Genomic DNA, 25,341 nt, shown 5'->3' on the forward strand with positions numbered 1-25,341 from the left:
CTGTGTACATACATCTACTGATGTCTCTGGACACATCTTCAGTGATGTTCATATGTACTCTGATAATAAATTTTACTTTGAGTTTTGAAATATTAAAAGACATAGACAGAGTGGATGTGGAGAGAAGGTTCCCATATTTGGGGAATTGAGGACCAGAAGGCACAACCTCAGAATAGAGGGATGTCTGTTTAAGACAGAGATGGAAGGGGAATTTCTTCAGCCAGTGGCTGATTGTGGAGATGGCTGTGGAAGCCAAGTCATTTAGTATAGTATATTTAATGCAGAGGTTGACTGGTTCTTGGTTAGTCAGGGTGTCAAAGGTTACAGAGAGAAGGCAGGAGAATGGAACCGAGAGGGATAATAAATCAGCCATGATGGAATTGCAGAGCAGACTCGATAGGCCAAATAGCCTCTCCTGCTCCCATGTCTTATGGACTCCAGGTGCAGAATCATAAGATATCTTAACTCCCAAGTAGTACAAACAAAAAAAGAAAAACTAAAAGAAAACAGTAAATTAATTTACATGGTTTCATTGTCCATTGATGACAGAGAGGAAGAAGCTATTCCTAAAACATAGTGTGTTTCTTCAGGCTCCTGTACCTTCTCTTTGATGGTAGCGATGAGAAGAGGGCATGTCCTGGGTGATGGGGGTCCTTAATGATGGATGCTGCCTTTTTGAGGCATCACCTTTCGAAGATGTTCTCGATGCTGGAGAGGTCACTGCCCATGATACAGCTGACTGAGTTTGCAACTTTCTAAAGCTTTTTCCAATCTTGTCTGATGCCCCTTCATACCAGACAGTGATGCAACCAGTTAGAATGCGCTCCACAGTACATTTGTAGAAATTGGCGATAGTCTTTGATGACATACTTCAAACTTCTAATGAATTATAACCACTGTAATGCCTTCTTTGTAATTGCAGCAACATGTTGGGCCAAAGACAGGTCTTCAGAGATGTTGACACCCAGGAACATGAAACTGCTCACCCTTTCCACTGCTGATCACTCAATGAGGACTGATGTGTTTTCCCTCAACTTCCCCTTCCTGAAGTCCACATTTGCTTTCTTGGGGAAAATCTAACGAACAACCAAGGTATTTTATTAAATAAAAGAAAGCCAGGGTAGTACTTTCTTAGAGTCAGAATTATACACCATGAGTTGCTGCCACATGACTGGCTGATTAAACATTTGCATTAATATGCAGGTATACCTAATAAAGTGGCCACAGAGTGTATTTGTCATATAACCACAAATACAAGAAAATCTGCAAATGCTGGAAATCGAAGAAACACACAAAATACTGGAGGAACTGAGCAGGTCAGGCAGCTTTTATGGAAAACAGCAAACCATTTTTTAACGGGCTCAACCCTCCCAATCATCAAGCACACCCTCAGAGGCGAAGACTCAAAAAATGGTATCCATCATTTGGACCCTCACCATCTGGGGCACACTTTCTTCTCATTACTATCATTAGAGAGGAGATACAGGAGCCCGAAGACCCACGTTGAATGATTAAGTAACAACTTCTCCACTATCAGATTTCAGAACGGTCCATAAATCCTCATTATACCTTTTCTGTTAAAGTATCCCAACCGACACCCCAACTGTCCACTTCCCTCTATAGACATTATCTAACCCACTGAATGCCTGCAGCATTGTCTGTGCATTGTGCAATTTTATATCGTTGCACTATACTGCTGCGACAAACAATAAATTTCATATTATACAGGTCAGTGATAATAAATGGCGATTTTGATTTATTAAAACACTCTGCCCGTAGACCGTTTATGATCAGGGTTCCCGCCCGCCTCGGACACAAGGCCGGGATCTAGGAGACGCACATACTGTGCGGGACTTTGGCCAGTTACCTGCAGGTGGTTTTCCCTACTCCTCCCTTGCCGCCCACAAAGATCCATTTGAGCGACTTCTGCTCAATAATGTTGGTCAGGGTGGGCTCCAACGGCTCCACGTCAATAGCGTCCTCGAACTCCTCGTCCATGCCCGCCATCTTCTGTCGTCACGTGATCATTCTTCTCCTGTCAGCAGCGTTAATTGGCATATGCCTCCCCACTATAATACCTCTTAATTTTAAAGTAGTTCTTTATCAACCTACTATTGAACATTCAAGTATTTTAAATTTCTGGATCAATATTCTGAAATGTATTTTTATAATAAAATACATTCCGTCACTGTTTCACGACCCATTATCCTTTGCGGGTTCAGTTTTTGACAAATTTTCCCTTTACAAATTGGTTCTTCGGGATTCATACATTGTAAAATGCACAACTGTGCGTGTAGATAGTGTCTGAGTGGTTATTTTGTTCATTTAGCATTTATTCCTTTCAGAACTATCAGTGCTCCCAGCAGACGTAGCGGCCGGGGTAGCCAAGATGGCGGAGCGGAGACGGGGCCGCGAAGCTTCTGGAAGTGCTGGGCGGCGGGAAGCGGGCGGTAGCCCGGGTGGAGGGTCGGCAGCAGCTTCGGGCAGTCCAGCCCGCACCCCCGGCGTCAATGCCTTCGCCAACGACGGCAGCTTCATGGAGCTCTTCAAGAAGATGGAGGAGGAGAAGCAGAGGCGGGAAGCGAGCGGTGCTGACGCGGAGAACGGCGGCAAGCGTGGCTCCGAAGCCGGGAGCGACGGCCATCCCGGCAGGAAACCCACACTGAATATTGTAAGAGCGAGAGATTTGGCTCTGATTTGCCTCGGTAATGAATGGGGCTGGGGTGAAGATACCAGTGATAAACCGTGTCCACAGGTTGACCTCCCTGGTGTTGGAGTCACAGAGGAGACACCGCCTGCCTTTACAGAAAAACCTGGAAAACTTACCCCTACCACCTCTCCTCCCACCGCACACAGACACACACTGTTGGTCGTCAAACGTGTAAATCCAAAGCCGGTCCCCTCTCACTAAAGCCAGTCGCTGTCAAAATGGTGATGTATAAATGAACCAAGGTGTTGGAATTAGCCACAAATGTCAGGAACTGACATACAGAGGAGCAACAACCTGCTGGAGGAACTCCATAAAGGCGCTGCATCTGTGGTCTCTTACGTCTTCATTTTGCTGGGGGAGCTCAGCATGCTGAGCAGCATAGATGTCCCATTACTTTCTCCCCCTCCCTGCCCGCCCAAATGATGCTGCCATATCTGCTGAGTTCCTCCAGCAGACTGTTGCTCCAGATTCATCCTTCCTAGTGAGTGAAGGATGGGCACTGTGTTAGTTGTAGCTCCCAGCTGTAGCTGGGAAGTTATGTAATATGTAATCCAGAATGGCATTTCAGTCTTGTGCTCCTGGAGATTCTGTTATATACATCCACCTAATAGATTTAGAAAAGATGCAAATATATACTTCAACCAAAGTGGTGTGAATGGAGAGTACTAGGACTTCACCAGCACAAACCAAGATGCTCACAGGACAAGTTGATTTGTTTTTGAAGAATACTACAAGTGTTCAATTCTACAAAATGCTGGAAATACTTGTATCAGACATTGTTTGTAGTGTGAATTATAATGTGTTAGATCAGAAATCTATTACAGATTATTTTAAAATTTTCTATTATATTAATGGCATGAAGTAAAATAAAAGTAAACCCTAGCTAAAGTGTTCTGTAATTCCAAGTACCAAAATGGTAAAGGTTGGATATATCAATTAGGCAGAAGAGTTGTGCAGTTTTTAAGCCAAGGTTCAGGGGACATTTAATAGTCCCCTGTTCAAAATTATGAACAATATAGATAGAGCAGTCAGGGAGACAGTGGTACTGAATTGGACATTGAGTCCTGAAGGAGACGCAAGACTGCAGATGCCGGAAGCTGAAACAAAAATTAAACAACTGGAGAACTCAATAGGTCAGACGGTATCTGTGGGCAAATGAATAGTCACTATTTTAAGTGGAGCTCCAGCAACAGGACTGAGAATGTTGAAGGAAAGTAGCAAGAGTTATAAAAATGAGGGGTGGAACAGAGGCTGGTGAGTAGAACCAGATGAGGAGTAGGTACTAGGCAGATGGAATTGGGTGAGGAGGAATGTTGCAAACTTTATCTAGATCCATCTGCACCTACCCATCTCTTTTGTCTATAGTGTTTCCAGTATTTTATGGTTTTATATAATTGTGAAGTTTGAAGAGCTATGGGAAGAAAGCTGGATGGGTGTTTCAAAGAGTTGACATATACATGATGGAATAAAGGTACTCGAAAAGGTTGAAAGTCTGATATAAAACTGACAGAGTATTTGGCATCTCTGGAGAGAGCACTAATCAATATTTCAGATCAGACATTACTTTAGAAGTTGGTGAACTTATTAGGATAGTTGCAGTTTTGTGGTTTCCTAACATTTGCCCTTTAGGCAATGTTACTAAATCAAATTAGCTCACTTGTGGTTTGAGGGGCTTGCTGTATGCAAATTGGCTTCTGTGTCCTCTACATTGCAATGGTTACTGCGTTTTCAAAAGAATTCTGAAGTGTTTTGAGATGTCCCAAAATGGAGAGCAACAGCTGTGGCGCCCTACATACGGTCAGAAAATAGATAAATCAGAGTTTCCTAATGAAAAGAATAGGCATAAAAACTTTTTTATGGAAAAAAGAACAAAGGAAAACCTTAAGAGTTGTGAGCTGGCCTGTATGTTTCTTTCCTATTCTTAAGTCTTAAACTGAGTTAATCCCTTAGAGCTTGAGGACTCAATGCAGGAGTTTTTTTTTAATGCCCTGAATTGTTCACCTCTTGTCTATTGTTTTACAGCTGCTATATTTTTTGAAAAAACAAATGCCTTGACACCCTTACTCTTTAACCCAAATACTTGACATATTTGTAGATATGGTTTTGAGATCATTTGAGTTGTTTAGGGAATAAATTGAAGAATTTGATTTGTTTTCTAAATTTCATTCTTTTGATAGCCTAGACCTAATTATACCCAGTTATCTTGAATTTTTCTACCAGAGGAACTAGTTTTTCTGACTATCAAGTTTGATATACAGTGGATTCTAGTTAATTAGGACACATAAGGGCTGGTATGTTTTGGCCTAATTAAGTGGCTGCTCCAATTAGCATAAGTTTTATGGAAGTAGTTAAAAAAGTATTTGAAAGACAAACTATCGTTGAACTGAGTAACAATGTATTTAAATGAAAAGCAGAACACTAATAATATTACTGCAGTACTATATAAAACTATTAGTTCCTTATAGTCATCGACAGAGGAATTAATCCAGTGCACACTGCTGTGTTTTGGTTGACTATAAATGAACAAAATCAGCTAGACACGTAATGTAGATAATGGACTGCCTTTATACAATCCTTTCGAAGATTGCATCCTCCAAATCTTCATTTTCATTCTAACATTCAAGATGATTATTGATACTCTCAAATTCTTTATGGTTCTTGTTGAAGCAGTGTAATTGCTTCATTTTTGATCCTAGTTGTGTCTGGCATCTCTATGCCTGAATGCTTAAAATTGCAGTGAGCAGAACAGTTCTGAATTGTCTTGCTGCTTATTTCTCACCAACTATTAGTGACAAAAATCACTGCTTTTTGAACACAAACACTTAAAACTGACACTATTTAAAACCTGTTAGCTCTAAGCACAGTGTAGTGTTTAATGGCCACGCGTGCATGCTACTGACACAAGTTAGAAACTGATCGGCAACGGTCTCCTGCCCCAATTGTTGCATAATGTCCAAATAAATGAAGGGAATCCTAGCTATTTTCTCAGTTTCTGTTCTTTAAGAGTCAATCCCCCAGTCAACCATTTGACCAATTAACTGTAATCCACTGTATGTGATTTTAAAGTCCTTAACTAGATTATTCATTAACTTTCTAACCTTAAGGGAATACAGGTCAACTTTATACACAAGCCCAGTGTCATTCTGCTGAATCATCAGTACTCCAAATGCCTTTACCTCGTCTGCAGTGTGATGCCTGTAGCTGAGTGCAGTTTTCCAGAAGGTGTCAGTCAAATGAATCTATGTACAAAAGAATCTATTATACAAATGAAACCTAACACTTAAATTTGAGTTTCAGAGCTGTTGAAGGTCTTCATCCCCTTGGTTAACTTGTTGCACCTATCTGTACCTTCCTTTATATTCATTTGCATGTAGTAATTTATGTACATGATTATCTGAATCCCATATCACTGATTTGCATTTGAGAAATATTGTAAGACTCAATGAGGAGGCTGTTGCTCACTATGAGGAGTATAACTTTTACTTAGTGTTAAATTTTGCCTTGAAGGACTTGCCTTTCTGATGTACATAATGTGTGAGCATTTGTATGTTAATTACTTGAAAAAAACTAGCAAGTACTGTGTGTGGTGGCTCTTTAATACTTTGAGTGAAATGGTTGTTAGGTTGGAACCTAGAAATATGGCCTCAACAAAACTGATCATAGACATGGAGTATCTCACTTACAAACCTAAATTTTTAGTTTCTACTATGACTATTCGGTATCTTTTACGGTTTAGATAGTATATTCATGGATATAGACATTGTCTAGGCGCAGGGAATAAGTTTAATTGGCCATTTGATTACTCACTTAATCGGTTTGGCACAACATTATGGACCAAAGGGCCTGTGCTATCACTCTGCCAAAAATATTATCATTTTTGTATTAAGTGTATTGTTGTAACTACTAATGTCCCATGGTATAAATAGAAGTATTTATACTTCTCCAAAGTATAAATTTATACCTCCAAATTTACCTCTGCTATAGAAAAGTGATAGTTTTAGGTGTTTGAGGATGTTGGTATTTAGATGTGACCTTCCTTTTCAGAGCATTTAGTCAACTGGTTGTTGGTCTAATGTTATTTCATTAAAAATGTAAACTTCGGGCAAAGTATTCTTCCCAATGGTTACTTTGAATGGAACAGTGTTGCATTATATACTGCTGTTGCAGTATATCTCCAAGAGTTCCTGCTTCAGTTAAGCCTTTGGTTGATTCTTCACACTAAGCAACTTTTTGGGTTGTCTGTATATAATTATCTTCAGTTTGAATAACCATACCATTTTTGGGTCTTTTTACATTCCATGCTGTTTCAAGGCTGTGTGGCCTCTACATGCTGTTCCAGTTACTAAAGCCTACCCTAGAAGCCAAATCACCTATCCAGGAAAATAAACATTCCAAACTGGGAGATTAATATTGATCTAGATCAGAACAATGGAAATAGAGTATTTTAAGTGTACAGTCCCGTAAAACTTTGCTTACAGCTTCAAATGAATTGTATATGAACATTGAAATTCTTCGGCTGTTAGGTTAAGTAAGCCAAGTGATGTGATTTAACATCATATGCCACTGCCTAGAGCACACCAGAATAATAACAAATCATTGTCCAGATTAGTGTCAAAATTTCATTTAATGATTAGACTTCTGAGAATATTTTAGGCTAAAATAAATTAAGTGTTATACAATTTGGATGGGGTACAAATATCCACTGTGTTACGTAGACTAAAGTATCTATCAAAAGCTACATACTGTTATCACGTATGGTTTGCATACTGTTTTAAATACCTGTATTATGGTTACCCTTTGAGGGTGGTGGTTTCAGTAGTAGCTATTAATTTTCTTTAATACAAATTTAGTGCAACTGGGTGATTTGCTCTTAAAACATTGCAACCAATGGTATGAATGCAGCCCGGTTAGAGTCCCATGTTCAAATGTATTCATTTACGGTACACAGATTTCACAAGTATTAATGGGGCATGAAAAAGTTGTGGGAAAATAACATTTATTGTATGTAATGTTGAACCAATGACAATATTGTATTTTGTCTATAAGTGCACTGCTCACTTAATCTTTATCTGTTATGCCACAAATTTAGCACAACTTCATTTTTTTTCTGCTAGATGGGGAGTAAAAAAGTCAGTTAAAGTAATCATCACAGATGCTAATTGAAAATATGAAAAATATTTGAAAATGACTTCATATTGATTTATAGCATGGACTTTTGCCTCTTTTAACAGAAGTTTAGAAAAAAATCTTAACAAATATATTGAATAGAATCTACTTGGCATTGATTTTAAATAATTAGTTGTGTGGATGCTGGCCCATTAGTTCTGGAAATTTAAAAGCTACGGGGGTGGGGGGGGGGTGCCTTGAACAGAGTTGAAACTCCTGTGTTTTCCTTTGTTTTCTGTGGCCTATATTTTGAGCCCATGATTGGTCAATATGAGGATGTGATCATACCAGCCACTGGTATTGTAGCTGATTAGCTAAATCAATTTTCCAGTTGTTCTGCTTGTTTATATTCATGTGTAGATTTTCACATCTCTCTGGCTTAAAGTTTTTTTTTAACCAGAACTTCTAAAACCACTCCCTGGAAGGAAATGTGGAAAACAAATGATAAATCCTTTGAAACATTCTGATTGTATTTTTAATAAGCAGAATAAATACTGAAAACACCTGCAAGTACCAATATTAGCACTGGGTAAGCAGTCACTTGATTGTTCCATAGGATAAACTTGTTCAATTTATACACTCTTTGCAGGTTTGTTATTCTATTTATTTTATTTAGAGATACAGCACGGAATAAGCCCTTCAAGCCGTGCCTCCCAACAACTTGATTTAACCCTAGCCTAATCACTGGAAATTTACAATGACCGATTAACATTCTAACTATTATGCCTTTGGATCATGGGAGGAAACTGGAGCACCTGGAGAATTCCCATACATTCCATGGGGAGGACATACAGGCTCCTTACAGATGATGTTGGAATTGTACTCCGAACTCCGCCCTGAGTTGTAATAATCTCTCGCTAACTACTATGTTACTGTAGACATCTTAAAAAGCTGGCTAGAGAGTAAACTGGAGGCTGACGTCTTGAAATGTGCATATTCTCATTTCAGTTTTAATTTGTGTTTTTAAATCAGGTGGTCGTTCAGAAATTATAACAAGCTATAACAATATTTGCAAATCAAAGTAGTAACAAAGACCAGAAAAAACAAACATTTTCAAGGATTCATTTGTGCTGAAACAAGTTATTTGCTTTTTAAAGCACTTTCTTAACTTGCAAACATGAAGTTGGGGTTAACATTTTAAGAAAGGGGGAGCAGGGTCCAAGCCATTTGATTGAAGCATTGCTTATTTAACAGGCTAGTTCCACAAATCTGTCTTAACTTTTGCAAGAAAGATCAAATTCAAATTATAACTTTTAAGGAAAACTTACAAACATTGATGGAATTACAAATATTCATGTTACATGTCTGGCTGATTTACCATTGAACATTTAAAGAGCTGTTGGTGGTCTTTAAAATGGTAACACCTGCACTGTTACTTTTGCTTTATAGGGGAGTGTAAAGAATGGCCTACCTCCGCTCACAGTAGCTTGTATACTGTATGTTAGAAGTGCGTTGAGACGTTGTCGTGGGAGATGCATACTGTGTGGAATGAGGTCTAATTTCAGGAGTCCTGTTTAATTACATTGTGGGCAGCATTGACATTGCAGCTCCAAGCGCTCGTGTAATGGTTGCAGTCTTCTGTCCCTTACACCAGGTGGGAAAGCGGCGAGGTGGGGCAAAGCTAGCCCTCAAGACGGGAATGGTAGCCAAGAAACACAAGGCTGATGAGGAGGTAAGAATCTGAAGCTTTTAGAAAGTAATTAATTGTGCTTTTGACAAACTATCTACTGACTTAAATTATTTTATTTCATAGAAAGATATAGTGCAAGGGCCCAGTCTTTTCATTGTGCCTGTACCAGCTTTTTAATGGTTCTACAAACTTATCCCACTTTCCTGCTCTGTCATAGTGACCCGCAGCATGATTTCCTTCAAATTTTTAACCAATTTTCTTTTCAGCTTCTAACAGCTTTTAAGGCAGAACAGTCCTGTTTACAATAACTTATGTATACTTAAGGAAAAAAATTGCTTCATATCACCCCTGGTGACAAAGTAATTTTGGATAATCAATAGGAAGTTCAGAGGGAAAATGGGAATTTTCCATTGTGAGGGAGGTGGGTATCTGGAGCATACTGTTCTGAAAGGCAGGTGGAGGGAGCAGCTACTGTATTTATAAAGTATTTGAAGATTTACTCAAAGTGCTGTCATATACAGGGCTAGGGCTGGGTGCTGAGTAGTGGGAATACAGTGGACATTTTAGGGACAAAATGGTGCAAATGGCATTATTTTGCTATATATTTGTGATTCTAGAGATTTGCTAATTAGCTGAAATCTCTGGAACCAATTAATTTACAATTTTGACTACCTCTGTCAAATCTCTTGGCTGTGCTGTGGGGAAAAATAAGTCTCCATGTAAAAGTCTTCCTATTACCATTCCTTTTGACATTTAAATTTAAAGTCTTAACTTCCTAAAATCTAGTGCTCAGATTAAAGCTTTTGTTCATTTGTGATTAAAACCTTAACAATTTTAAAAACCAAAGGAATTGCTGTGTTTTTGAACTGGTACAGGCTTTGGATTTTTGCCTGTTTTTGTACTTGAGTTTGCAACCATCCCAGGGCATAGGCACTTCAACTGCTCTGTGTATACTCAGAGTAGGCACAAGACTGCCCTCCTGAATGAGGTGTTGAAACCATGCCATGTGGAACCATGACTGCAAAAATCAAAACAAGAAGAATTGTTTTTAAATTGCCAATGTTTTTCTGTTGGAGTTGGCACGAGATTTGGATGTTGAATTCTTGTCTGTTATGCTCAAAGGTTATCCCTTCACCTGCCTCCCTACTGTATGGTATCTAGCTTTGTGCAATGTCGATGTTCAGTCTGCCTGTTTCTTTCCCTTCCCTTCCCAGGCTGAGGCACGTGGAGGAGATGCGTGGGCAAAATACATGGCAGAGGTGAAGAAGTACAAAGCACATCAGTGCAGTGATGACGACAAAACCCGGCCTCTTGTTAAATAGCCTCATCTGCAAGCCCATGCAGACAAGAACTGTATTATATTTTACACCGTTCAGATCAAGTCCTCAACCCATTGCCCTGACTGTACAGACAGTATGAGATTTTTGATGGCCTGAAATATGTATTTATTTGAATTTGTGGTTTGACAACAACACCTGCAAAACATCGAATGCATTGTTTAATTTTTATCATTATAATCCAGTTTCAGTGATTATTAGTGTACAGCCCCTGTTGTAGCTATCCACATACTGGTTTCTCCATAGAACATAGTTTTCAGATACTTTTAATCTTTATTTTTTATAATATGCACGATTATAGCTCCAATTGTCAGTAAACAGAAAGCTCCATGCATATTTGATCTTCTGTGCCTGCAGTTATTAGCTACAGAACTGTAGTCAATTTTTGAAATGTATATATAATATTGCATAATTTGCTGACCTCCCTTTGGCAAGTGTATTTGCCAAGTTGGCATAAGCAAATAATGGGACTATCTGGTTTGTTCTTGGTCTGGTTCTATGTTTTGTGCATTTCTTTGAAGAGCCCAGTGCCTGAGTGTTGCTGTTCTTTTCTTTTGGCCCCCAAGGGCAAGAGGCAATAGTAGGACTTATTTCTTGTTTACATCATTAGATCTAGAGACGAGTGACCAAATTGGGTCTTGACTGGACTTCACGCTTTTTTATCCTGGGGGTGAGGTCTATCCAGTGAACAAAGCTGAGGATGTAGATGTTAGTGTTCCATTACGGGATAGTCCAGTGGATCGGGCACAGCCATGAGTGAGTGACCCAGCATGGTTGGGGGGGAGGGTGTGCAGAGTAGTGTAAACGCAGGAATTGGAGCAGGGTTAGCAAAGGTTTCTCAAGGTCACAAAACTACCTCAGGTGTAATTAGTGGAACATTTTCATATAACCTCACTGAGTTTTCACCTGGGTAGTGTTCATCTTCCACAGTGCAAGTAGAAGACTTAGTTTTGCTTGATTGAATTTCTTTACCCATAAATAACCACTAAGCCTGTTACATTGTGGTGTTCAATGTCTCTGCCTACTAAACCCGGAGTGCTCTGTGAGACTTTACTCAAAAATAATATCAAATGGTGAGGGGGAAAAAGTGACTTCAGAGCATGGGTTTGGTGATTATGTTATAGATGGAGTGTCAGGGAGAGAGAAGCAGTTTTCCTTTGCTTGTGGCTCAGTGGAGATCAGGAAGAAACCACCAATCTTCCAATTGTATCAGTGTCTTGTAAGTTCCAAAGCTGTAAGCTATATGGTTAAATGCAGAGTGGGCAGTTGATATTTTTAATAGATGTTTGGTTGTAAACAACACAAGATTTCCTGAAATAGGTGTGAGGGGTGAGAAGGAAAGCAGCTGGAATATTACAAGAGGTCTCTAGTTTAACAATCAGTTTGAATATTGTTTCTGCTTCTCTGAATTTGATTTCCACCACTCATCTTTCTGGACTTAAATCCTTGTTTCACAATTTCTCTTTCATGCTTTGGATGTAAAGCATGTCCAGAAACAGTGTAGTTTCCTGGTCTTATTGCACCTGGGGCACACCATCTCCTCTCAGTAACAGAATAGTATAGTGACTGATTCACCTTCCAGTTGTTTGCTTTAGTATTAAAAATGTGTACTGTGCCACACTGGGTGCATTATTCATTCTGATCTCTGATCTCTCATTATGGCCCATGAAGATGGAGAGTGTTCCTCGGAGCTCCTGACCACAGGAATAGTATCCTGTTGATTGTGTGTGGCTCTTCACTGTAATTGACAGTTGCAGGACCTGCTGTGGACATGATATCCTGGAGTCTTTATATTTCTCTCAGGTGTACAGAAAACCTACCATGGGGTACATGAGGATATTAGCATAATTTTCTTTCCAAAGTCATTTAATGAGTCTTAATTCTAAGCTTCAATTCAAAATACCAAGAAGAAACCACTGTCAAAAGTGTCAACGATGAACAATGAGTTCATTATGTTATTAATTCTGGTTCTCTGCTAGTTGCCCTCAGTTCCCAGAGTTGGGATGGGATATGATTACCATTGCAGTGGGGTCACTTTGGTAGCTAGATGGCCTATGGCTTACTGACTCTTTATGACTGGTGAGTTAAGAGCAGTGAGAGATGGGCATTGTCTACCATGGATAGACCTTGAACATCAACTTTGGCATGTGCCTTTTGATTTTAGCTCCATACCTGGTTACAGAGATGAGGAGGTGCTGATTTCTGCCAGTGACTAGGTTGGAGTTAGGACTGCTTCTTTTCACGTTTTATATCAGTGATTTGGATGTTGAAATTGATGCCTTTGTGGCCAAGTATGTGGATAATACAAAGATAGGTGGAGAGTTGAGAAATCAGGGAATCTGCAGAAGGACCTAGACATGTTAGGAGAACGGGCAAAGAAGTAGCGGATTGAACATGGTGTGTGATCGTGCACTTTGGTAGAAAGAATAAAGGTGTAGACTATTATTTTAAACAGGATAAATGCAAAGGGACTTGGGAGTCCTCGTGCAGGGTTCCCTGAAGGTTAATTTGCAGGTTAAGTCGGTGGTAAGGAAAGCAAATGCAATGATAGCATTAATTTTGAGAGGACTAGTATATAAAAACAAGGTTGTAATGCTGAGGTTTTATAAGGCATTGGTCAGTCTGTACTTGCAACATTAAGAGCAGCTTTGGGCTGCTTAAGATGTGCTGGCATTGGAGAGAATCTATCTGTTCAAGAAGTAATTAGTCCGTATCCATGTGGTGATTGAAGCATACAGCTACAGCAAAGGATTGACGTACGAGGAGCGTTTAGCTCTGGGCTTGTACTCGGAGTTTAGAATAACTGGGAATCTCATTAAATCTATCAAATTTTGAAAGTTGGATAGTAAGAGGATGTTTCCAATAGTGGGTGAAATCTAGAAGCAGGGCATAGACTCAGAATAAAAGGACGCCCCTTTAGAACAGAGATGTGGAGGAATTTCTTTAGAGGATGATGAATCATTGCCACAGACAGCTGTGGAAGCCCAAATCACTATGTAAAGCCCAAATATGTAAAGCAGAAAGAGCATCAAAGGTTACGAGGACACAGCAGGAGAATGTGGTTGAGGGGGAAATAAATCAGCCTTGGAGTATACTCGATGGGCTGAACAGCCTAATTTTGCTCTTGGGTCTTGTAGTCTAATGGTTTATCTTTTTGAGCTGTTTAAATGAGTGCCTTGACATTAAGAATGTACAGTATCCAGGTCAAGCCTGGTGATTTTTGTTTAGTGAGAGTGCAACAGTGCACATGTTGGAAAGTGGGAGGCAGTCAAGACTGCGCCTTCCTTCCCAATGATGTGAACAATTCTATATTAAAGCAAACTAATTTTTGTAGGATTTAAATCAAGTGTGAATTTGCGGAGTATAGTTATATTAATGTTTGACTGGAGTTGAGGCTGTTGTGCAGCTGGGCTTGTGGGAGTGTGTAGTCATTGGGCTTGTAATGCTACTGGTTCAGGCAGTGATACCAGCGTATGATGGGTAGGGCCTGTTTAAATAAGTACCTGCTGAGGCAGTTTTATTGCATTACTTCAAATCAATGTAGTTGCATCCAATGACAGTTTAATCAGGTTCAAACTCAACGCCACTTGAATACTAGGAGTTAATTTGGACTTAATTCTGCACTGGGAGGATAACTTGTTTAACTTTTTTACCATGCACCTGTAAATATAATTCATCCCTGTCCCTTCCCCCAACACATGCACTGACAAATTTATACACACTGACATAGATACTGACAAGACTGCATAAATACACGCACACAGTCATTGACATACTGACACAGTAACACTAGCAATGTTTCACATTTATGATTGGGTGAACTCCACAGCAGTGTCATAATACTGCTGTCTCTGAGCTTTGAAGTGAGACCGGGTGTGGGGGGAGCTGCTTTTGGACACAATTGTATTTTGACACAGTGAAACACCATTAATCTAATGAATTATTACTATTAATATTTTGCAACAGGAGGTCTCTTTCAAATTCCCCAGCTGTCTGGGTATAATTGTTTGCCAGGTAGCTATTGTTTCTGCCCTCTCTCAGTTAATGTTGGCCACAGTGGTCTTATTTTACCTGACAAACATCTATAAAATGATTATTTAACAGTGGGTTGTTGGCCAAAGACCTCACACTGGAGCATTTTAACACCTCTACCATACCCTTATTCTGGGATGCAGCTGCCGCCCGCAGTCTCCAACTACCCGGATTTGCTGTGACTCTGTGTGAAATTACTCGGAAAGATTGGATTGCTGTCAGGACTAACACAAACTCTACAGTTAAACACATAAATGTAACATGTATATCATTTGTTTAAAGTTACTTTGTGTTTCCTGTACCCCAGGGAAAATCATAGATCATGTACATAGTACATGGATGGAGGTAGTTGCAGAATTGAAACATATTAAAGAGCATAAGACATAGGAGCAGAATTATGCCATTCAGCCCAGGGATGTTCTCCCTGTTTATAAAAGTCTTTGTCTTTATTCCATCTGCCACTTTGCCCATTCTCCCAATCTAAGTCTTGCTGACTCCCTGCTTCCTCAACACTACTTGCCCCTCCACTTATCTTGGTATCATCAGTAAACTTGGCCACAAAGCCATCAATTCTATCATCCAAATCATTGACATATAATGTGAAAAGCAGTCAAGGCACTGACCCCTGTGAAACATAAATAGTCACCAGCAGCCAACCAGAAAAGCCCCCCTTTATTCCCAGTCTTTGCCTCCTGCTAGTCAGCCAATTGTCTTATCTATGCTAATATCTTTAATACCATGGGCTTTCATCTTGTTAGGCAGCCTCGTGTGACACCTTGTCAAAGGCCGCCTGAAAATTCAAGTAAGCAACATCCTCTGACTTTGTCTATCCTGCATGTTACATCTGACTTTTTATCTTCTTCTCAAACTGCTGGATGAATTCTATCATATTATCACTGTCTCCCAAGGAGATCCTGATCAGTTAGGGCGATAGGCTAAGGAATAGTAATTCAACTTGGATAAGTATGAGGTGACTTACTTTGGACATTCAAACCGGGGTATGATTTACACAGTGAATGGAAAGGTACTGACATGTGGATCAAAGGAGCCTGGGAGGTTCACTAAAAGTGGCTTCACAAATACACAGGATGGTGAAGAAGGTGGCCTTCATCAGTCAGGGTATCGAGTTTAGGAATAGGACATTATGCTGCAGTTAAACAAGTTGTTGGTGAAGCCACACTTGGAGCATTGTGTACACTATTGGTCACCATTATAGGAAAGGCATGTTTGAGCTGGTGAAATTGCAGATGTATATGAAGACGGTTCCTAGACTAGAGGACCGGCGTTTTAGGGAGCATGGTGCGACTAGTATCCTGAGCTGCATATGTTTCAATGTAAGAAGTATCGTAGGAAAGGCAGATGAGCTCAGGGCATGGATCAACACCTGGATTTATGACATTCTAGCCATTAATGAGATTTGTTTGCAAGAAGGGCAGAACTGGCTGCTCAATATTTGGGGGTTCAGTTTTAGATGTGACAGTTTTAGAAGGGGGAAATGGCACAGCAGTGCTCTATCACGGCAGACTGGAGAATACCACTAATGAGGAGTTATGGGTGGAACTGAGAAATAAGAAAGGTATGACCACGTTAATGGAGCTATATTGCAGACCACTCAGCAGTCAGAGGGAAATAGAGGAATAAACTTGCAAAGAGATCGCAGACTGTTGAAAGTAACATTTGTTTGTAAGTGGTTAAGGCATTGGTCTAGTGATCTTAGGGTCGCTAGTTCGAGCCTTAGCTGAGGCAGCATGTTGTGTCCTTGAGCAAAGCACTTAACCACACATTGCTCTGCAACGACACCGGTGCCAAGCTGTACGGGTCCTACTGCCCTTCCCTTGAACAACATTGGTGGCATGGAGAAGGGAGACTTGCAACATAGGCAGGTCTTCCATGCAACCTTACCCAGAAAATCGAAAATCGATTGTCAGTCGAAGAGAGTTTGTTATAGTAAGTGATTTAAACTTTCCACATATTGATTGGGAATCCAATACTATTAAAGGACTAGACAGGATAGAGTTCATCAAATGTGTTAAGCAAAGCTTCCTTCATTAGTACATAGAAGACCCAATGAGAGCATATGATAATGGATTTGCTGTTAGGGAATGAGGCAGGGCATGTGAGATTCTAAATTCGAGAAAGGCCAATTTTGATGGTATCAGAAGATCTGGCAAGTGAGGATTGGGACAGGCTGTTTTCTGGCAAAGGTATACTTGAAAAGAGGAGGGCTTCAAAAATTAAATTGAGAGTACAAATCTTGTATGTGCCTGTCAGATTAAAAAGGTAAAGATAACAAATGTAGGGAGCCTTAGTTTTCAAGAGATACTGAGGCCCTGGTTAAGAGAGAAGGAGGTGCACAGCAGGTATGGACAGGAGGGAACAAATAAGGTGGGGATTATGGGGGACAAGAAATGCAAGAGAACACGAGAAATCAAGACTAAAAGGCATGAGGTTGTCTTAGCAGAGAAGGTGAAATAGAAGAGGGATTATACAGATGTGTTGAGAGCAAAAGGATTGCAAGGGACAAAGCTGGTCCTCTGGAAGATCACAATAGTAATTATGCATGGAGCCAAGAGATATTAAATTTTATTTTTGCATCTATTTACTCAGGAAATGGACACAGTCTAGAAGTGAGGTAAAGCTGCAGCAAGGTCATGGACTCTAAACAGATTAGAGGAGGGGGACGATTGCTGTCTTGAGGCAAATTAGGGTGGATAAATCGTCCTTAGCGATAGGTGAGGTACCAGCTAATACTGTTATGCGGTGTAAGAAAGACAAAAAAAAACAGGCAATTATTGTAAAGTATTCGAAAGGATTGAATATACAGGTATTCGTATAGCCATGAACCAATAAAGGATAGTCACCATGGCTTTGTGTGTGATGGGTCATGTCTAACCAATCTTAGAGTACTACGTAATGGTTTTGGCCCAAAGTTGACTGTACTTTTTTCCCCCCACAGATTCTGCCTGGACTGCTGAGTTCCTCCAGCATTGTGTGTGTGTATGTGAGTTACTAGTTTAGTCTTTTGAGGAAGTTAGTAGGAAAGTGGATGTGAATGTGAATGTCTATATGGACTTCAGTAAGCACTTGACAAGGTCCTGTATGGGAGGCTGGTCAAAGGTTCAGTCACTTGGTATTCAGGATGAGGTAGTAAATTGAATTAGACTTTGGCTTCTCCCTATAGATGCTGCCTGGCCTGCTGTGTTCCACCAGCATTTTGTGTATGTTGTTGTTAGACTTTGGCTTTGTGGGAGAAGCCAGAGAGTGGTAGTAGAGGGTTGCCTCTGTCTGATTGGAGGCCTATGACTACCTGTGTGCTGCAGGGACCAGTGCTGGGTACTTTGTCATCTATATCAAATACCTGGATGATAATGTGTTAACTGGATCAGCAACTTTGCAGATGACAAAGATTTTTTTATTGGAAATGTAGGAAGTCTATCATAGCTTACAGAGGGATGTGCATCAGCTGGAAAAAAATGGCAGACAGAATTTAATGCAGACAAGTGTGAAGTGTTGCACTTTTGTAGCACCAACCAAGGTAGGTCTTGCACAGTGAACAGTAGGTTACTGAGGGGTATGATAGAACCTGAGAATACAGGTACTTTATTCATTGAAAGTGGAATGACAAGTAGATAGAGTCATAAAGAAAGCTTTTGGCACTCAATGTATTGAGTACAGAAGATGGGATGTTATGTTGAAGTTGTATAAGATGTTGGTGAGGCCTAATTTGGTGTATTGTGTGCAGTTGAGGTCACCTACCTACAGGAAAAATGTAAACAAGATTGAATAAGTTAGGATTGTGTTTAGCATGTCAAAGATTGAGAAGATTTGGTAGAGGTACTGTATACAAAATTGAGGGGTATAGTTAGGGCAAATGCAAGTGGCCACCAGAGGTCATGGGTTAGGGATATGGATATGAATATGGATGGCTATGTCAATGGGAGTAGGCAGCTTAAATTGATTTGCCATTGACTAGATGGGCCACAGGACCTGTTTCTGTGCTGTATTTTGACTGAGAGGTCAGCCAGGCTAGAACTTTATTTTCTGGAGTAAAGGAGAATGAGAGGTGACCTCAATTTATAAAATCATGAAGGGTATGGATATAGTGGATAGTCAGTCTTTTCCCCAGGGTTGGTAAGTTCAAAACTAGACCAAAAGACAAGATTTTTAAAAGGTAATTTTTCCTGGTGCTCTACACTTAAATGTAATAAGCTGCCAGAACAGTGGTTGAGTGGGATACAATTGCAACATTTAGGATGAATTTGGGTGTGTACATAGAAGGGAAGGACTTGGAGGGTGCTGTGGTTGGTGTGGACTAGATGGGTCGAAGTGCTTATTGTTTTGGAGCTTTTACTGTTTACATTACTATTTAATTGGAGAGCATCTTTTTCTTGCTGACAAGGCTTTGTTCCACTTCAGTTCTCACACCCTCCCATTCCTTTACACTCTCGTTTTGCTGCTCCTCTATAAGCCAGTGGTTTGGGGACAGACCTTTCTGTCCTTGCCACAGGTCAGCCTAACAAACATCTCCAAGGAGCAGTAACCGGCATCCAGACTACCTCACCAATAAAACCATGGATACAAATCAGCCTGTAGGTTTCTTTATTTTTTAAAAATAGACATGTTTTACATCATTTATGTAGCCAGCAGCAACTGGCTATACACAAACCAAAGGACACTTGTATACACAAACCGAAGGACAGGCCTAGACTACACCCTTGTGAAACACGTCTTACCCTGTTTGGGTTTTAAAGTGACTTATGTTTGAGGTCTGAAGACTTTAAAATGGTGGTGGGGATCCTGGTGGTGCAGCAGATATGGAAGAACCACCGCTCAGCAGGATAATCTCTAAAGTCAAGTGTGCAGCCAAGAAATTGAGGTGCAGCCTATGAGAGTTGTGCAGATGAAAGATCTGCTTCAGCATGGCTGAAGGAACTGATAACACATGGGAAGTTATGTGTAAATTAAACTGCCAATATAATGCAGTGACAAGCTGCAGGAGTAAAAGGAAAGATTCCAGCACAGCACTATTTCAATTTTCTATATTTCTTGACTTGTACTTCCAACTGAATGTTCAAGTTTATCTCTACATATCCACAATTACACCTCTGACTAGAGGATACCAGCTTACATTGGCTAAGATTATCATCCAAAATTTTCAAAAAATGCAATTAATACTGGTTTTCTTTATAGATTGGGTTGGTTATTTTTCCCCTGTCAAATAGTGATGATCTGCTGTCTATCAACATAGACTCTAATCTCATTGCGATTCCACAACCTGTTGGCGGAGAACCCTAGCCACACTGAAATAGGTCTCCTAACCCTGTCACAATGAATTTCATATATACATTATATATATATAGTGAATGAAGTTGATCCTTGATCATTTTCATTATAAACTTCCCCATCCAATAAAGTAATGCTAAAATTCCTTGCAGTTTGTGTTCCTGCCTAGGCCATTTGTTTTCAACGTGCAGTTCCAGCACTGCCATTTCCCAAACAGTAGTCCATCTGATAGGGGAAGCTGTTTGTTAATGCCAAGTCTGCATGTAACAGTCCAAGATCTGTGATGTTATAGACCAAGTCCCCATGATCAGTAAGGGACACTGGCAGAAAACATAGTCCAGAGCCCAATTCAAAGTCACACTTTTCCCCCATTCAAAAACCCCGTTTCCAACATAATTGAACATTTGTCATTCCTAAGAGCATGGAACAAGTTAATGTGGACATATTTTCTACACATATTATTGCAGTTTCTGCATATGCATTCCTTTCTATCAGAGAATGTGCAAGTTTACATTAAATCCACACCCAAATAGAGTATCATATTAACTCACCAAAGCTTCATGTTCCATCAATGGAATTAACTCAAATCCATTTCAGGAACAGCACCAGGGCATCACAGATGCAAAAAGCAAGTCACCAATATATGCTCTATACAGCAGAGTGGAATCCCAGAGACATTTCAGCCAAAGGGTTCTGAGGCAGCATAAGGGCTAACAGGCACTTCTGAAGTTCCACCTGATGTTGTCAGGTAAAGGCACCAGCTGGTATGGGAACAGAGACCAGGCATCACCAGCTTGAGCATGAGGGTATTTGAGGGGAGTCTGCTACAGGAAGGTGGAAGTGAACTGGGAATAGATGTTAGACCGATGCCCTACACCTGTGGTCGAACAAGAGACCCACGGTAAAACTCTGGGTAGAAACAACTGCAGTCACCAAGTGGAACCAAACCCAGTCTAAATCATTTCTAAGAGGAAAACCAAGAGATCCCTGGTAAAACCAAAATTCTTTACTACTCCAACTTGTCAACAACAAAATCAAAAATAAAAGCTCAACAACTGAGTGTCCTGGGTGCAATGACACCATCTTATGTTAGATTACTTTAACTTTTTGCATTAACACCTTACCTAGAAACAGGAGAATTTTATACAAATGCACATTTAACAGTAAATCTGACCACATTCAGGTGTCACTTGCCTAGTTCAGGGTGTTGGGGGAATTAACTGAGGAGTGCTCAAGCTTGCTCAGAGAGACACCAGCTTCAGGCCCTAGGATAATCACTATCAACTGATCTGAAACACACAGAACCTTCCAGAATTCTCCGTCAGTCTCCAGGAATTAAAACTGAACTTCTTGGCAACTTTCACACCCCAGGTGAAAAAAAACATGAGCATGTGAAAAACAAAGCCATTCTTTGAACACTTTCTGTACAAAGTGTTGGAAAAATTGGTGATGTTGGCCAAGGGTTAACCAGCAATGCACCCAAATTATTGGCCACGTGACAGCAGGGCTCAGAGAGAATAGGCAGGAGTCTGGGCCTGGAATGTATCCATAGAGAGTTGGCATCTACCCACAGGGAAAAGCAGTAATAAACAGAATTGATCAACACTTCAGGATTCATAATCAAACCATGCCCAGTGAATCCTTGCTTTAAGGTACATGGCTACTTATGACTCTGCCAGGTAGCAGGCTTCCCTCACGGGCCAGCTTAACACCTGATGGGAGAGAAAACATCCGTGCAGAGGGCAGCACACTCACAGCTGCCACTGACAGAATGGTGTAGCAGTCTAGAAATATAGAAATAGTTTAAAACCTTTATGTGATTTACTGAAACCATCTCCCTTACAGGAGAGGGGACATTTACCATCTCAAGGACAATGGATTAAAGGGCAGTGAAAGAAGCTGGTTATTTTGCATTAGTCTTCCTGCACTTGTCACCTTCAGTACTAATATTCACATTTACTGCTAGTTAATGAGTACCAAGATTTTTTTTAAAATCCTACATTAGCTTGAGATCCCTGGAGTGTACAAGCGCCATAAATTGGGCAAATCCCTCAGAGCTTGCAGATAACTGTGGCGTTCCATGTGTCTGCAGGCCAATGGGAGGTTTCTCCCAGGTCGCCAGTGTTAGAATCCAACCCAGAGTCATCCAAGCATACCAATGCAACTCAGAGCCCTTTTCCCCACTGTGGTCGGAAGCACCCAGAGCCTGTTGGTCAAGATTAGGGGCAGATGCAACTGAAAAACACATTCCTACTCAGCACAGTCCGCAACGTGGTACAAGGCAAAGCACAGCTTACATATTCGAATCCTTCCATCACGTTTCAAACAACCTGTCCCACTCTTGCAGTTAGAGTTCTCAGCATTCAGGCAAGAAAGTCTAAGCTGGATCCCAACCCCTGAGGAACATGGGTAGGCTGCAGTAGTGGGCTCTGAAGCCTTGGGCAAGAGGGCTACTATTAATTCACTGACTGGTGGATAGGTGAGCAGCAGCTGGACACGGGAATGCCACGTGGCACCCAAACCCAGAAACAAGGCCACCCGTACAACACTACTATGCTTAAATCACAGAACTCCCAACCCAAAAGCAGCAACTTCTCCCACTCCAGCACTGTGGACATGCTTGACAACACAGGTGTACAGACAGTTTGAGCTGTGCCTGTTTCCACCAAAATAACCCCAGGAAATTAGTCATCCCCCACATGCTCTTCCATTTCACCTGGTCAAAGGTCAGGGACTTCCATGGGTCAGTGAAGTAACACCTGGAAGGAGGTTAATCCCTTGCTGGACAGAACATGGAGTGGACGAACCATTCGAAGATCTGGTGTGATGTGTGTCCACAGTCTGGGTAACAGAGCAGAATGAACACTGTACTTCTCAGTGTTAGCAATGCTTGCCTGGCAGAACATGCTGGTTGGTTTACTAATGAATTGGGAGGATTCTGCAGAGTCAGCATTTGGTGAAACATTTCGGTGCTTTAAGGTGCTAGTAATCCATGGTTCCAAAGCACAAGTTGTGTGGAGATCACTGCAGCCTGGTGCACAAAATCTCCTCTCCTCAGCTCGAGAGAGGGAGGGGTAGGTAGAGAGTGTGTGTTTGTGTGCACGTGCGTGTTTGTTAGTTACACTGCATCAATACCTGCTTTCACCAAGGCGTACCTCTCAACATTGGGAGAGATCCACATATTTGAGTGCCGTAGTCAGAGGATTGGCTGTGTGGCCAGGCCAGGTTGGTGAGAATGTTTAGTGAGGAGACATTCTCTCACGGACTGTGCTAAATGGGCTCACACTAATTCCAAGCTCTCCTCCAGGCGTATACAGAAACATCATCTGTGTACTGCAGTGCAGGGCTGGAGTAGAGACAATGGAGATTCATGTGTTTCCCATTTGTCTGGAGGCTAGCTCCATCTCAGCAGCTGAAGTGTAGCCACACAGAGAAATGGCAATAACGCACCTTCCCTGTGCAGAGGTTCCAAGACAGCACGTCATCATAGACAGCACACCCTAGCCACATGTGACCACATCCCGAGTCTGAAAAAGATACAATCCCACCAACATCAAGGTTCAGTGCCTCTCCATTCAAATGATTCTTCAACTCCACACCTTGAGTGGAATCATCCAACTCCTCAGACAGGGTTATTCAGGTGCCTCCTGTCTAAACTCAGCCCAAAGCCAATCACAACTGGGAGCAGCCTCCAAGGGAAGGACATTGTGGCAACTGCCCCCCACCCCCATGCCTGTATGACAACAGGAGGAAAATTTCCTCTAAAAGACACATAGCACAAAGTTGCTGCTTTGACCCAGAGCAAGCAAGGGCAATCAACATGAAGGCCATCAAAACGGCATGTGCAAAGGAAAGCTAAAAAACCAAACACCTTTGAGCTGTTCAAGCATAGCCTTCGCTATGGTTTTAATCACCTCCCTTTTTGCTGGTCAGTATTAAGTAGAACATCTGGCCAAAAGGCGGCATTGTCAACTAGGCAGATGCACTGTCTGGTATAAACAAAAGCTATGGTTGATTTTTGGCATGGGATGGGGGGGATGGGTAAGAGACAAGAGGAGAATTCTTTGCTCCAAGTGAGTTCAATGTTACCCCCATTTCACTCCCTCCCCCCAGCCCTTTTTTTTCTCCTTTTCTTTTGGTGGCACAACATTCAAAGTGCAGTGAGGTTTAGCAAGTCAGGTCAGTTGGTCTTGTAGGAAGAGAGCAAGGCAGCATCCACAGGCTCCATACATGACGGGCAAGTGAAGGACCTCATGAGCCACTCATCGATGCATTCCATGTGGTAGATGTGCATACACGGCAGGAACCGGATCGGGTCACCATACTCAAAGTCCATCATACAGATCACACACCTGGGAGGACAAACAGCATACCAAAATTATTTAACTAGCAGTTTGGCATGGACTAGATAGGTCAAAGGGCCTACTTCCATGCTATAATACTCTGTGACTTTAGCATATAAATGGGACAACAGAGAGCAGATGGCTGGTGTACATAAATGCTTGCTGTTCAACAGGGAACAAACCAAATTATGTGCCTTATAAGCAGAGGCACAGGGTAGAAAGTTGGAAAACAGCGATTAGACCTCAGCTGGTGGTATGGACTGTGTAGCTCTGAGCACTGTGAGGAGGAGAATGAGGACTGAAGATCTACTACACCTCCCCCATTGAGGAGAGTTCAATTATCTAGAGGGATTGGCCTCATTCTGCAGAAAAGAAAAACTCTGAGGGAAAGCCAAGAATTAAGTGTGGAGACCCTGTGACCACCAGCAGGATGGTCAGCATCCCTAGAATACAAGGTTAAAGTCGTTAGTGAAACAGGGATTTAGAGACATTTGTACTTTGAGAATTAACCCAGTGTGATCTGAAACAACAACAGCAGCAGGGATAGACCCCTGGCTCCCTTCCCTTGTACCTCTCCTGTGTTTCCAAATTATTTATATCTTCTTCGGTGAAGACATAGTATATTAATTTCCCCCAATTCCTTCCTGCTCAACATAATTTTCCAACTCCTGTCTGAAGGGGACCCACAGGAACTCTGGCTAAGCTCTTCCTTGGTAAACTTTAAGAAACCTTTAACAACTGGCTGCAAAGTCTCTCATTACATCAATGTTCTACCTTCCTTTACCAATGCTGAAAGATTATATCATGTGAAGATGATTAAAAAGCATACATCAAGTGGAT

At 41.1% G+C, this 25,341-nt stretch overlaps 3 protein-coding genes across 4 annotated transcripts in view; 1 reads left to right on the forward strand and 2 right to left on the reverse strand.

Annotated features, from left to right (window-relative positions):
• get3 (guided entry of tail-anchored proteins factor 3, ATPase) overlaps positions 1-2,027 on the reverse strand; it is a 41,265-nt gene extending 39,238 nt beyond the window's left edge. Inside the window, exon 1 of the mRNA XM_073068942.1 lies at positions 1,868-2,027. Coding sequence (XP_072925043.1) covers positions 1,868-2,007 — 140 coding nt within the window. The 5' untranslated portion in view covers positions 2,008-2,027. The remainder of the gene's footprint in view (positions 1-1,867) is intronic.
• A 324-nt stretch (positions 2,028-2,351) lies between these two features.
• Positions 2,352-19,461, forward strand: trir (telomerase RNA component interacting RNase). The gene is made up of 3 exons (XM_073068945.1): positions 2,352-2,671; positions 9,471-9,548; positions 10,721-19,461. Exons 1-3 carry the CDS (start codon positions 2,390-2,392, stop codon positions 10,826-10,828), a joined length of 468 nt encoding a protein of 155 aa, XP_072925046.1. The 5' UTR covers positions 2,352-2,389; the 3' UTR covers positions 10,829-19,461.
• The window catches only part of LOC140740076 (RING finger protein 11-like), a 28,276-nt gene continuing 22,392 nt past the window's right edge, over positions 19,458-25,341 (reverse strand). For both annotated transcript variants that reach the window (XM_073068943.1, XM_073068944.1), the window contains exon 3: positions 19,458-24,510. In XM_073068943.1, coding sequence (XP_072925044.1) covers positions 24,339-24,510 — 172 coding nt within the window. In that variant the 3' untranslated portion in view covers positions 19,458-24,338. The remainder of the gene's footprint in view (positions 24,511-25,341) is intronic.

The sequence above is a fragment of the Hemitrygon akajei genome, chromosome 16 (assembly GCF_048418815.1).
Source record: "Hemitrygon akajei chromosome 16, sHemAka1.3, whole genome shotgun sequence".
In the NCBI taxonomy this organism is placed as follows: domain Eukaryota; kingdom Metazoa; phylum Chordata; class Chondrichthyes; order Myliobatiformes; family Dasyatidae; genus Hemitrygon; species Hemitrygon akajei.

Bases quoted from the DNA above. Each gene is read 5' to 3' on its own strand.
- trir (XM_073068945.1), top strand. From the start codon at position 2,390: ATGGCGGAGCGGAGACGGGGCCGCGAAGCTTCTGGAAGTGCTGGGCGG. The intron at 2,672-9,470 runs GTAAGAGCGAGA...CCCTTACACCAG, and splicing joins GGAAACCCACACTGAATATT to GTGGGAAAGCGGCGAGGTGG. The intron at 9,549-10,720 runs GTAAGAATCTGA...TTCCCTTCCCAG, and splicing joins AACACAAGGCTGATGAGGAG to GCTGAGGCACGTGGAGGAGA.